The sequence below is a fragment of the Peromyscus eremicus genome, chromosome 22 (genome assembly GCF_949786415.1).
Source record: "Peromyscus eremicus chromosome 22, PerEre_H2_v1, whole genome shotgun sequence".
NCBI classification, from domain to species: Eukaryota; Metazoa; Chordata; class Mammalia; order Rodentia; family Cricetidae; genus Peromyscus; species Peromyscus eremicus.
The window spans coordinates 14,752,049-14,765,958 of NC_081437.1; the positions used below are offsets into that span (position 1 = coordinate 14,752,049).

The 13,910-nt window shown below is 40.6% G+C and overlaps 1 protein-coding gene across 3 annotated transcripts in view; it reads right to left on the reverse strand.

Annotated features, from left to right (window-relative positions):
- Positions 1-13,910, reverse strand: part of Rmdn2 (regulator of microtubule dynamics 2) — a 53,659-nt gene that overhangs the window by 37,305 nt on the left and 2,444 nt on the right. The window contains exons 1-2 of one of the 3 annotated variants that reach the window (XM_059248251.1): positions 9,888-10,050; positions 8,334-9,242 (exon numbers count right to left, since the gene is read on the reverse strand). The exons of 1 other annotated variant lie outside the window; for it this stretch is intronic. In XM_059248251.1, coding sequence (XP_059104234.1) covers positions 8,334-9,242; positions 9,888-9,904 — 926 coding nt within the window. In that variant the 5' untranslated portion in view covers positions 9,905-10,050. Of the gene's footprint in view, positions 1-8,333; positions 9,243-9,887; positions 10,051-13,910 lie in introns of those variants that run through there. One more of the 3 variants, XM_059248253.1, reaches the window with a different exon arrangement.

Below are 13,910 nucleotides of genomic sequence, written 5' to 3' on the forward strand. Positions count from 1 at the left end.
ACTTTTTCTTCATGATTTCAAAAGAAAAGTATAAAATTATGAATATATATTAATGCTTATATAAGACAGACATAAGTTGTGACAACATCATAAAAGAGGGAAGCTAAAAAGGAATAGAATTTTGGTATGTAATTGAAATTTAGACCCGCTTAAAGTCAATTGTTACAACTTTTTTTAAAAATTGGAAATCACAAAAGAACTTATTTAAAAGGAAATAGGAACATATAATAAAACATACAATTTTAACATGAAGGAAAGACTTAATTGAAGAAATGAGGGGAAAAAACACTATAACACAGAGAAAATAATAAAATAGCACCAATAAGTTCTATTCTATTAGTAGTTATTGTATCAAATGTAAATTGACTAATTTCTCAATGAAAAATATATATTGGCAAAATAGATTAAAAAATCAGGATCAAATTATGGGATGTTTACAAAACACCTTTACTCTAAAGAAAAACACAGGTTGAGGGTCAAAGATGGAAAAAGATGCTCCATGTGTATGGTCACGAGAATAGGTTAAAAGTACTATAGCGATAACACACAATATAGACTTAAAGTCAAAATCTGTGACATAAGGTGAAGAATACTGGGACTGGGTTCCTCCACTCTGCATTTTGATTGGTTGTGGTTTTATGTGATGGTCTCCATCTATTACAAGACATTTCCTTGATGAGGGGTAAGGCCTACCCATATCTGGTACAAAGTGATGGTTGTAGGTTCATCTCCAAGATGCATGACTTCACTATCCCTGGGTAGCTGGAATTGTTTTCTAGTATAAGGCGTGGTTTCCCTTTCGTTGAATAGCACTTAAGTCTAACTAGAGATCTATTGGCTACCATCAAGGTATGAGGGCTACTACTGCCCAATGAACACATCTACAAAACAACCCTTGCTCTTAAGGCTCAGGGAACATTGCCGAAGAGGGGGTGAAAAGATTGTAAGAGCTGGAGGACCAGGGAGTTTGCTATACCCATAGAGTCTCACCAACATGACTGTCTAAACTCGAGCTCACCAAGGACAACAACAATGGACATGCCAAAGTAGATGGGGAAAGAGCATAAGGCCTCAACTCTACACAAAGAATTCCAGGCAAATAAGGAATGCTGAGTGACAAACGGTCTTACCCAGGGATTATCTAATACCAAATGTCAGTCCTAAAAACATACATGCAAGTAACATTATATAGACTGCGCAGGTTATACTTAGGAATATAGACACATACATGTATATGACAATAATTAATGAAAAAAGAGGCCATAAATTTGAAGGAGAGTCGGGAGGAATATATAGGATGGTACGGAGGGAAGAAAGGGAAAGGGGAAGTGATGTAATCACATCATAATCTCAAAAACAATAATTTAAAAAGATAAAGCACAATACATAACAAAATGGCCAATTAAGACTAAGAATAAATAATAATATTTATGCATCAGACATTAGAGCTTCTGAATATATGAAATACATGAAGCAAAATTTGACAGAATTGGAGGGAAAAGTAGCAGAAGAGCAGTAAAAAGAGTCCAGCGTTCTACATTTTCTTCTTGTAGCACTAGGAATGAACCCAGGGCCTCATACATGCTACGCAAATGCTCTACCATCAAGCTACACCCCAGCCTTCACGTCCTACTTCCAGCAATGAATGGAACAAGAATACTAGGCAGAAAACTGATCGGAAAATGATGTAAATATTACTGTAGATGATGGGCCCAATAATGCCTCTAGACAATAGCAGAATACACATTTTTCTAAGATAAAGAACATTCTTCAGGACAGATCATACGTTAAACCACAAAATAAGTCTTAATGAATTAAAAAAAAATATTTAAAATGCATAAGCTGTCTTTTCTGCCTCTTGGGATTCATACAAGTGCATCATTGCACCTGGAAGAGACTCTCTTCTCCGATCACAATAGAATGAAATTAGAATCCAACAGAAAGAAGACTGGAAAATCCAAACATATGCAGAAATTAAACAACATGCTCTTTGTGTATGCATATGTGTGGGGTGGGGCAGTATGTTCATGTGTGTGCAGGCACATATGTGCATGCATCTGCATGTGAGCCCAAAAGACAAACTTGGGTGTCATTCCTCAGAACCGTCCACCTTGGGACTTTTTTAGTTTAATTGATTGTAATTGTTATCTATGTATATGATGTATACTGCACCTACCCCACAGCATTATGTGGAAGTTGGAGGAAAACTCAGTTTTTTCCTCTCACACTTATATCACTTCTAGAGAGCAATCTCAGGGCTTTTAAGCCTGTATGGCAAGCGCTTGTACTCACTGAGTCATCTGGCTGGCGCCACCTTGTTTTCTAAGAGAGTCTCTCACTGGGAACTAGGGGTTCACTGATTAGGCAAGGCTAATGGCTCACAAGCTCCCAGGGGTCTGGACAAGTGTGGGCTGCTACAACCAGCCTTTTGCACATGGGTCCTTGTGGTGGTATTGTGTTCCCCAAAATATTATGCACCCTAATAAACTTATCTGGGGTCAGAGAACAGAACAGCCACTAGATACAGAGGCTAGAAAATGGTGGCACACACACCTTTAATCCTAGCCTTCTGGAGGCATGGATCTCTGTGAGTTCAAGGCCACACTGGAAATATCCAGGCATGGTGACTCATGCCTTTAATCCCACAAAGTGAGCCTTTAATCCCAGGAAGTGATGGCAGAAAGCAGAAGGGTATATAAGGCGTGAAGACCAGGAACTAGGCTAGTTAAGCTTTCAGGCTTTTGAGAAGCAGTTCAGCTGAGACCCATTTGGATGAGGACTCAGAGGCTTCCAGTCTGAGGAAACAGGATCAGCTGAGGAATTGGCAAGGTGAGGTGGCTGTGGCTTGTTCTGCTTCTCTGATCTTCTAGCATTCACCCCAATACCTGGCCTCGGGTTTGTTTCACTAATAAGACCCTCTAACAATTCGTGCTACAGGTCCTCGTGTTTGTGTGGCAAGCACTTAACTTACTGAGCTGTCTTCTCAGTCCCTAACTAAAATTCTTAAACAACCAATAGGCCACAAATGAAACCATAAGGACAAGTACAAAATATCTTGAGTCGAATGCAAATGAAAACATACCAAATTATATGAACACAGCAGTGATAAAAGGAAAATTTATAGCTACAAATTCTTACATTGATAAAGAAGGTCTCAAAACAATAGTCTTAATTTACACATTGGGAAATCAACTCACAGAACAAGACAAAACAAAAAAATAGCAATTAAAATGGAAATAAACAATTGAACTAGAAAAATGACAGAAGAAAACCATCAACAAAATAAAGAGTATGCTCTTTAGAAAGAGCAGCAAAATTGATAAGTATTTAACTAGGGTGACTGAAAACAAAAGGGAGACTCAACCAAAATGAAAGATGAGATATTACTTCTGGTTTTACAGAAACAGGATTATAAGAAGAATTGATGTGAACACATTCAGTAAACTAGAAGAAATGGGCAAATTTCTCAAAACACACAAGTACCAGACTGAATAAGGAAGACATAGAAAATCTTAACATTTAAAATGAGCAAAGAAAGCCGGGCAGTGGTGGTGCACGCCTTTAATCCCAGCACTCGGGAGGCAGAGGCAGGCGGATCTTTGTGAGTTCGAGGTCAGCCTGGGCTACAGAGTGAGTTCCAAGAAAGGCGCCAAAGCCACACAAAGAAACTGAATGAGCAAAGAGACTGTGACTTAGTAATCAAAAGCTCCCAACAAGTGTAAATAAAGTCTAGGACCGGATGGCTTCCTTGTTTTGTTTCAGACAGGGTCTACTGTGCATCTCTGGTTGGCCTGAAACTCACAGAGATTCACCTGACTCTACCTTTTGAGTTGTGGGATTAAAAGCGTGTGTCACCAGGCCCAGCTCTAGCACATGTTTAAAGCAGAATTGAGAGCGACATTCCTGAGTCCCCCCACTGCCCCAACAATTGAAGAGGAGAAAACAATTCAAATATATTCTATGAGGTCAACATTGTCCACATAGGAACACCAGACAAAGACACTACCAGAAGAGAAAATGACAGGCTAATGTCTCCGATGAATATTTAGGTAAAAATTCTGAAGTGCAAGCAAACAGGATTCACAGGTTTTAACCACACAGTAGGAAAGATTATATCCTACAACAGAGTAGGACTTATCCTTGGATGCAGGGGTAACCTAATAAAATATATGAATATAAGCCAGCATAATATACTATAGCAATGAAATGCAAAGAAGAATTCATGATCGTCTCTACTAATGTGAAAAAAAAAGCCCTTGGCAAAATTGAGCACTGTTTTATGAAAATAATGGAAGAAAATTGCTTCATTGCTTCAGTGTACTAAAGATTACATATGAAAAACACAAAGGTAACATGCCCAGTGACGAAAGATGGAGAGCTTTTCCTTTAGACCTGGAATGGGACAAAACTGCCTGCTTCTGCTGGTTCGGTTCAACATATCAGTCAAGGCTCAACCCAGAACAATCAGGCAAAATAAAGAAATAAAAGGTATCCATATGGAAAAGGAAGAAGAAAAGTTATCTTCTCACAGTTAATATGATTTATATGTAGAGAAAGAACAAAATCCAAATGTTACACACACACACACACACACACACACACACACACACACACACGTAACACATGTACACACACATACATATGAGTACATATACTCATCCACACATATACGCAAACACATGCACATGTATGCACACATGCACAAACGCATGCACATACACATGCACACTTGTGCACACATGGGCACACACACATGCACACAAAAACACAGGCACACACACATTATAATCTCTAGGTAAGATACAAGAAGCAAAACTCAGCTGTCCTACGCATTGGTGATGAGCCGTATAAAAGGTTAACAGTAAAAACAGGTTCCATACCTAACAGTGGATCAAAGAATGAAGTAAAGATTAATTTAAGGAGTTTAATGACTTGTATCCTGAGAGCGCTGACCTGCTCTGCTTCTGACCCGTGTTACTTCACTCCTCCTTAGGCAACCTGGTGGTCCCCCAACTCCCAGGAAGCCACCACATTGGTGGTGAACTTAGCGTGGACACCTGACTGCCGTGAAGCACTGTGATCCAAAACTCCCAGACTCAAGTGATCCTCCTGCCTCAGCCTCCCAAGTAGCTGGAACTATAGGCATGAACCACTGTGCCTAGTGATTTGTATCCTTATGCATTGTTCAAAGAGTATAAAGAAGACAGAAAAGAAATTCATCATACGTTTATAGATTTGAATAGATTTTCTCCAAAGAAAATCATACCAAACAATGATCAAAGCTCAAATGAAATATCACTTCACACCCACTAAAACAAGACAGATAGATGTTGACAAATTAAGGAAATAAATCTTGTGCCTTCCTTTACGAATGTAAAATTAGTGCAGATAGAGCAGAAAACATTAAGCTGGTTCCTTAAAGAATTAAAGATCAGATTACAATACGAGCTAGAAATTTTGGTATAGACTCAAAAAACCATTTGAAGTAAGCTCTTACCACATGCCCTGGTCACATGACAGAGAAATCATTCTGGAAGTGAGCTGGAAGCTTCCTCTGCCCTGGATAGCCTTCAGATTGCTGGAAAGTGCTATGGAGATGCTGGGTGAGAATTGCCATTAACAGTTTAACTCAGCTGTGAAGCCTTCAGTGCAATAATAACTACTGGCCAGGCAAAATATACCCACTAGTGCAATACTGGCAAGTCTGTTAGGAGAGTAACCAACCTGCTTTCTGGTTGGAGTTGAAGCCTGCTCCACAAGAGCTAATTCACATCCGGTACTATACACCCAGCCAGAAGCCTTTGGCTGAGAAGGTCATAGTCCCAAGTGAGGAGGTTACTACTGTCGTTTTGATAACTGGACATGAGATGGCTGTCAAACTGCCCTCTAAATAACTACGTTTATGACAATAGATTAACGGGATTGCCAGCTTTGGTCGGCAAAGTTACTTTTTGCAGTGGCCAGTAGTAACTTCAGAGACCCACAACTGTCCAGGTGTTGAGAATAAGTGCCCGCTGAATGCTGAGCAATAAATGGGGCATCTGTATTATACCCCCCCCCCAAGAGCTCTGGAACTATCACAAAAGGGCTGGGAGGAATGTAAGAGCTGGAAGAACGGGTTTACAGTGTGGAATGCTGACTACCAGGCATTGCATGGCTGTTGGACTCTTGAATTTACAGGTGCTGTGCAAGACCTGCATCAGAGTAGGCCTGTCAACATCCTGTCATGGAGTGCAGAGAAGTTCCTGAGGCCCTCTCCCTCTCTGAGAATTTATACATTGGTGATGTTTGATGGGGAAATATTTCCTTCAATTGTACAGTCACTGGCAAGGTGTCCATGTAAACAAACCCTCCTTATTTTCCTATAGTAACCATAATGAAACTGATTGAGTCATTAAAAAAAAAAAGACATGAAATAGAAGAGGGAGCTAGTTGAGAGAAAGGGATCGGAGGGAGTAAACAGGAAACTAGAGGGTAAGAGTAAACAGGATTGAAATACATTGTATATATGAATGAAACCCATTATTGTGTATCACTGATATATGCTAATAAGACATTAAGAAGTAGCAGCTCAAAGAGCATTTGCACCCCTGTGCATAGTGGAATTACAACAGCTCAAACGCAGAAGAGACTCAAATTATCCATTGACACATGAATGCATAGGTGAAATGTGATTCATACACAAAATGAGGTATAATTCGGCCTTACAAAATAAGAAAGGATATTTTGATATATGCCTACATGAACCTTTGACGACATAATGCTAAGTGAAATAAGCCGGTTGGAAAAGACAGCTACTAAAAATTCTGCTTATATGAACCACTGAATTAGGCAAAGTCACAGAAAGTAGAAGGCTAGGAGACAGGAAAAGGACTGGGGAGTTATTATTTAATGGGTATAGAACTTCAGTTTTACAAGATGAAGAGGGCTGTGGGAATAAATGGTGGCATTAGTCCTATAACACTGTGGATGTATTTAATACCTCTGAACTACACCCCTCAAAACTGTTTCAATGATACACTTCATGTTCATTGCAAGTAATAAATTTAAAATTAAAATAAATTTTTAATATATTAAGACAAATAGAAACCCTTGCATGTAAAAATAACATTTCAGTCTAATGATGGCAGTTGGGGTTTCATTTTACTATGATAAATAACTGAAAATAACACAAGTACCCTTTTATGAACAAAGTCTAATTATATTTTATAATATATAATCATATATTTTATATATTATATATTATTATTATATATTATATAATAAATATATTTTATAAAAATATATTTTATATTTATATTATAAAATAAATAAAATATACAAAAATAAATAATATAAAAATATAAAAAATTAAAATATATAAAATAAATATAAAATATATAAATGTTTTAGTTGCTTACATTATCTCTCTACTCATTACTTTTTTTGAGAGTACTTATGTAACTTTTGCTTACTGAAAAAGAATTAAAAAAAAGTTTAAAAATACAGTTTTGAGAGGCCAATATATATACTTTTTATCTCAGACTCCATGGCTCTTTGAGTTCCCAGATTCGTGCATGTACAAACATATAATTAAATTATTAATCAAAATTTCTGGGCTGGTGAGATGGCTCAACAGGTGAAGGCACTTGCCACCACACTTGACGACCTGAGCTTGGCATCTGGGACCTAGAGAGGAGAGAGAATCACCTCCTAAAGGCTTTGCCTGGCCTCCACACATACACCATAGCATGCATGTGCACCCCCCCAATAAAGAAATGTAATTAAAAATCTGGGTTCTAAATAAGCTACATTTTCCATTATAGCACCGTTCACTTCATTTAACTCTTGTGTTAATGAAAACTTTGTCGGTGTGATGTCTGCGTGGGAAATTTGACGAGTAAAAGCTGATATGAATGAAACTGTATGAATCAATAATCACCATAACTACAGATTATATACGAATACCATCTCTAGTGATTAGTATGAAAGGAAGGCCTGTACTGTAAGGATGCATTACAGTCAGGTAACTTACACACGAAAACTCAGTGTCACTTTCAGACCACAGTATATTACAATAAGTCACTGAGAAAGTCAGGACTAGCCAGTCTCTAAACTGTCATCTGAAACATGAAATCATCTTTGGCTTCCACATTCTAATAATGTCTATAAACTTTCAAAAACTAGTCCATTTAGACTACAGTACGGAAATCTCTTTCCCCCCACTTCGGTAGAACTGTGAGAACAGACTTCCAAGAGCAGTGAGCATTGGTTTCTAGTGACTTTGGAGACTGACGGCGCGGGAAATTGCTGATTTGAGCTGCCCTGGTTAGAGAAAGGAAAATCTAGGTGACCTTATTCCAGTCATTTCAATGGGTGGAGGTCGATCTTCTTTTGGAGGCAAAGCAGCAAAGCCTTCTTCTTCAAAGGGGCGTGAGGTGACTTCAAGAGTTAAGCTATTGACATTTTTATACACTGGAGAAAAGCCGTCCTTGGGGAGGTTGGTGGAAGTTATACTCTGCAGCAGATGCTGCTTCGCGTCACTTGGAGAGAAATTTGTACTGTGACTATGAGGCCTGAGGTGAAGGGCATCTTCTGAATCCTTCGTTAGCTGGCCATCAGCAACGGATACATTTACTTGACTGGAAGAAGACATAACCGTTGGAAGAGAAAAGGGAGATGATGTTAGGCTTGGTGGGTAAGATGGTCTGTCAACAGTCCAATAGCGTGCAGAAACGGCTTTTGTTTCCAAATTGGGAAAGCACTTACTGCCATGTTCCGGTTCAGAGAAGCTTATACGTTTTTGAGTATCGGAAAAGCCTTGCATTTCCTTTGCACGGGGCAGGTTCAGACTACATTGCGGAGTCTCATAGAGAGTGCTACTCCTGTAAAAGGAAACTACACTTAGCTTGCAGGATGAAAAATGTCTCCGAGATCGAATGGAACCAACTCGCTCTGAAGATCTTGTGGCGCTGGAAGGTATGTCTTCCTGAGAATCAAAGTTAACTCGGCTCTGCTGCCTCCATTTCCCCTGCAGTCTTGCCAGTAAATTATGTCTTCCGCACGCGAAGAATAAGCGACTAGACGAACCTGACGAAGAAGAGAATTTTCGACTTATCTTACATGTTGAGGAAGGATGACATGTTATGAAGCTCAGAGCTCTTTTCGGTTGTAAAATACAAGAGGATCCATGAGGCTGGTGTTGTGGAGGAACTAGATGTTCAGGATAATTTCGTGGTAAGCTCTGGTCCTCTTTCCAGCAGCTAGAGTGAAAAAAAGGGCCATATGAGGGAGAAAAAGCAAACAGGGAGCTGAATGGAGACCTCTCAAGCTTCCTGAAGAGTAATTTCTACCATACCAGTGGCAAACAACAGCTAATTAGAAAAATGGGGTGGCTAAGGTTAATGGCCACGCAGATGTACCCCAAAAAATGTGTAAATAGGTAGACTATCTTCCTACAGGAGTCTGCCCACTCTGGTAAAGCTTAGGCTTCGGGAGAGTGAAAGACTCGGGGGCGTAGGCAGAAAGAAAAATAAAAGGAAACACAAAATAAGTCCTCAGAGTTAGAACTTACACACACACACATACACACACACACACACACACACACACACACACACACACACACTATTCTTTTGAGACTATTCAACTATCATATTTAAGGGAATTAACTAAAACCAAACTATATCCCCTTGACTAATTACATTTTAACATATCAGCCATGGATGAAGCAAAAATCTCCCTGGGGTACAAGGATGCTTCAACTCAACACAGAGTTCTCAAGTTACTGTGGGGGGCCTAAAGGCAGCACCCTGGGTTTCTGAATCCTTTCAACAGTCTTTAGCGCACAACACAAGAAATACTTGAAGTGTTTTTTTGTTTTATTTTGTTTTGTCTTTAAGGCATACCTTAAACATTTTCCCATACTGAATTTAATCCAAAGTAAGTCCTTCCCTTCTAGGCCATCATTCTTAAGACGTAAAATGCCCTGTGTAGGTGGAACAGGTCAGAAAACTGGATACTTGAGCTGCATGTGGGACTACCATGGCAACCGCATAGAATATGATCATGGGAGAGTCTAGAACCTAATGACACTGGTTTAGAATAAAACTGTTCTGTGGCTCACCTTTCTGAAGAGCCGAGGTTTCCGTGGCTATGGAATGTGCATTCTGAGTTCAGTATGTTCAAGGAGGCAGCAGAGAAATTGAGGGATTAAAAACGCAGTTGAATGAAGGCAATAACATACATGATCTCTGCACAGTTCTTTCCTTGGGACGGCCTCTCCCCAGCAATCATACATCCTTGGTCTCTTAATCCTTCCTTCTTTCACTTGACTATCTTTTGCCCAGTGTCTTTACATCCAGTGAAGTGGTGAGGGGTGAGGTGACGCTTAAGCATTTGTACTGATGAAATGGGGAAGAAATGTCTAAGGAATAGCAAATGTCATGCCCCTCAGTCTGTCCACAACAGCAGGGAAACACACGATTCTGACATCTGGCCCACAGGCACAGGTTAAGGAGATCTGCTATGTTTATGATCCTTTATGCTTTATTATCCTTTGGACAACTCATACCCATCAACTGTAGGTTTAGCAGGATTATAAGAAAAGAGCCTTTTCCCCATCTCAGGGTAGAGTACTGTCTCTAAAGAATGTATATATCCACTTAGGTCCCGAAACTCCCCCGCCAATGCTTTCATTTGGTGCTCAATATCCTGCTCTACTCCAACACTCCCTTTAATCAATGTCTCCTTCTGAAGACCGCTCCAGGAAACCCTTGAACAGATTCCTTACAAGAGGCCTACAGGTCTCGGTTTCCAACACATCACTGTCAGATCTGTGATGTGACTCTATTCTCCATGCAATCGAATCGGTTAACCTCTTACAGAAGACGTGGGATTCCCAGGTCGGCAACAAGAGACATAATACTCATCACACAGCAAGCAGTGTGATCACCAGAATCTTTGGGCTGGTCCTTCTTGGCCCACTGTCCTGGGGCAATGCAGGGGGCCCCAGGACACCTGTATTTGCTGCAGATTGTGTTACAGGAAGGAAACAGAGCTTAAGGAACCCCGCCATCTTTAATCTACTCGCCATCTATTTTTGTAAAGTGTTTTGAATCGCAACCACTCCCACGCTGTCTGCAGTTACTTTCACGCTCCGGTGGTAGAGCTTGGTAGATGAGACAGATCCTGTATGTCTTCAATTCCTAAAATCTCTGCAGAAAAAAGTGCCCCGCCCCCATTTTAGTGCATTTGATACATTTAATCCTCTCCTTCATTGCGCTAGGGACCCAACCCAGGCCCTTGCAATTGCCGGGCAGGTGTTCCCAAACACTAAGCTGCATCCTCAGGCCCGTTTCCCTTCTAACTGATAAAATAACACTTTACAGAATTCACGACGGATTAGACAGGGTGGAAAGCACCTGCCTGTATCATCTCAACTGAGGCTAGAGACAACAAGACACATACATTATTAACCACATTTTAATGAAAGTTATTTCACTTGTTATTATTGTATTTTGTCTGGGGGTGGGGGTGTGCAAGCCATGTTTGGGAGTCAGTTCTCTCCTTTCACCTCGGGTTCCAGGAATTGAACACGGGTTGTCGGGCTTGTGTGGCAAAGGCTCTTACCCTCTGAGCCACGTCACTGGCCTCAAGTACACTTTAAGAAAAGAATTCGGGTTTGGGGAACTGACATCATCTACGCAGTGGAAGCTGAGCCTGGATGCATACTTGGGATGGAACGATGAAAGCATGGGGTCTCATTGCTGCTCTGGAAATCTCATTCTCCCTCGGCTTCTCTGACCTCTGCCGGTTTGTTCTGAGGTGGGGTTGTTTGGTTTTATTCTCCCACTCAACACACACTTGTTTGACCAGTTTTCAGCGTCCTTTGCAGGCTTACTTGCCTCCGCCCACTCCAGTCCTACTGGTTCCGGAAGGCTATGCATACCACCCTCTTCCCACACCACACATCTGCTTGAGCAACAACACCCATTCCTACAGAAGCTGGGCTTCGCAAGCATACTAGTGGGATGGTCAACAGTAGACTAACTTCTCAGCTCTGTGGCAGTCTCTTTCGCAGCTGCAATGAGTTAAAAGCTCACATGGGCAATGGCTACGGTCTCCCAGCATGTCCTTGTCCCTGCCAGGAGGGCCTAGCCCCTGACGTCACAGGACGCTGAGCACTTGAAAGGTCTTGTGTGGTTCTTCACCTCTGGGGCTGGGGTTATAATGACGGAGAACATTCCTCTTCAACATCCTGCTTCATCGTAAGGAAAGGCGGTTGGGTCTACAAGACTGTTTCATTCTCAGCTGTGCCCCCAGAGTGCCAACAGTGCCTGGTACGGAGCAGACACACAGTCAGGGACTAAGAGGGACTTCAGCTGTATTCCCATTTTTTTTTTCTCTCTAGCCCCCTCCCTTCTCCCTCTCTTTTTCTCCCTGCCCCCTTCATGGAAATGAAGATCTATTTGCAAACGTCTTATGCTCAACGCTACTAATGGTCAGGGAAATACAAATTTGGAAATTATTAGTGAACATTTCATCTTCATCAATTTGCCGAAAATTTAAGAGTCCGACACTACAAGTAATTAACATGGGACAATAAACATTTTCATACAGGCAGGTTTGTGAAGGGAAGTACTTTAAAGACTTATTAATATGCATATAAGCAATACATGCAGTCTCTAAGTCAGCACTTCAAATGCATGCTTTATAGAACTTCTTCCACATTTCCCTTTGGAATGGGGAGGGCATTCACTGAAGTGTTGTTTATAGGAGCAAACAAATGGTGAGCTACACATCCACTAATAAGGAATACCTATATCCTGCTGTGGGATATTTTGATTGTACTCTGACACTCCTGAGACTGCCAATAAAGTTGACCTTGAATCAGAAGGCGGAGCTAACTACTAGTCAATCAGAATTAGTCATAGAGGTTTTGGAGGACCCAGGACATATAGAGAGACACAGGAAGTAGTAGGGAGGGGCTTAGGCCCTTTTGGATCAAGGAAAGAGAGAGAGAGGAGGTCACTGGTAGCTTCTCCACAGCTTCTCTGCTCAATCAGATTTCTATCCTGGTATCTGATTCTCGAGTTTTATGTATTAAATAGAATAATATGGATAATTGCTTAAATATCCCATCAATGGAATGCAGTACCACATTTAAAAAGCATGTTTACAAGCATCAACATGGAAAAGCCTCAAAACAGAAAAAAAAAAGTATTAAAGCAAAAACAGCTACCAAAACAATACATCACATAATGTCATTTCTATACATTTTAGGAACAAAACACCATTTATTCCTTGTATATAGGAACACATACATGTAGAAGAAACATTGAAACCGTCAAAGATTGCATGCAGACTAAGGTAATGGCTGTCTCCTAAAGAAAAGATTTCAATTACAATACTACATTTTTAATAGATCTGAAAAAAAATCATTTTCTAACTATAAAAACTTTGAGGGTTACAAGACAACCATTATAGACTGCATCTGAGCCTTTGCCTGGAAGCCTAGACGTGAATGTCAACAGGAGGAAATAACTGGAAGAATACAAGTACCAAAAACAACAACAAAAAACAACAAACAACCCCCACAGCCCCAAACAGCAAGGTCTGCATTTCAGCTCACCAAGTTAAAGGGTTCCCCAATAGACTCCGCAAGCTGGACCAGTCAGCGGTCCCATGCTCACCACCATTTTGTTATTCCCAAGTTGGCACAATCTAGCTGGCATATGCCTTTACTAGACTGGTTTTCTCCTGGGGTCTCTGAAATACTTGTGGTGGCTAAAGAGGGCTTGGCGGCAAGCAAACTGGTTGAGATCAGCCAAGCTCCAAAGGGAGGGAGGGAGAAGGCCTAGGGAGGTGGGCTAGTGTACAGGTATTTATCCACAAAGACATGATACATCTGTTTGTATCTCTTTAAAAAA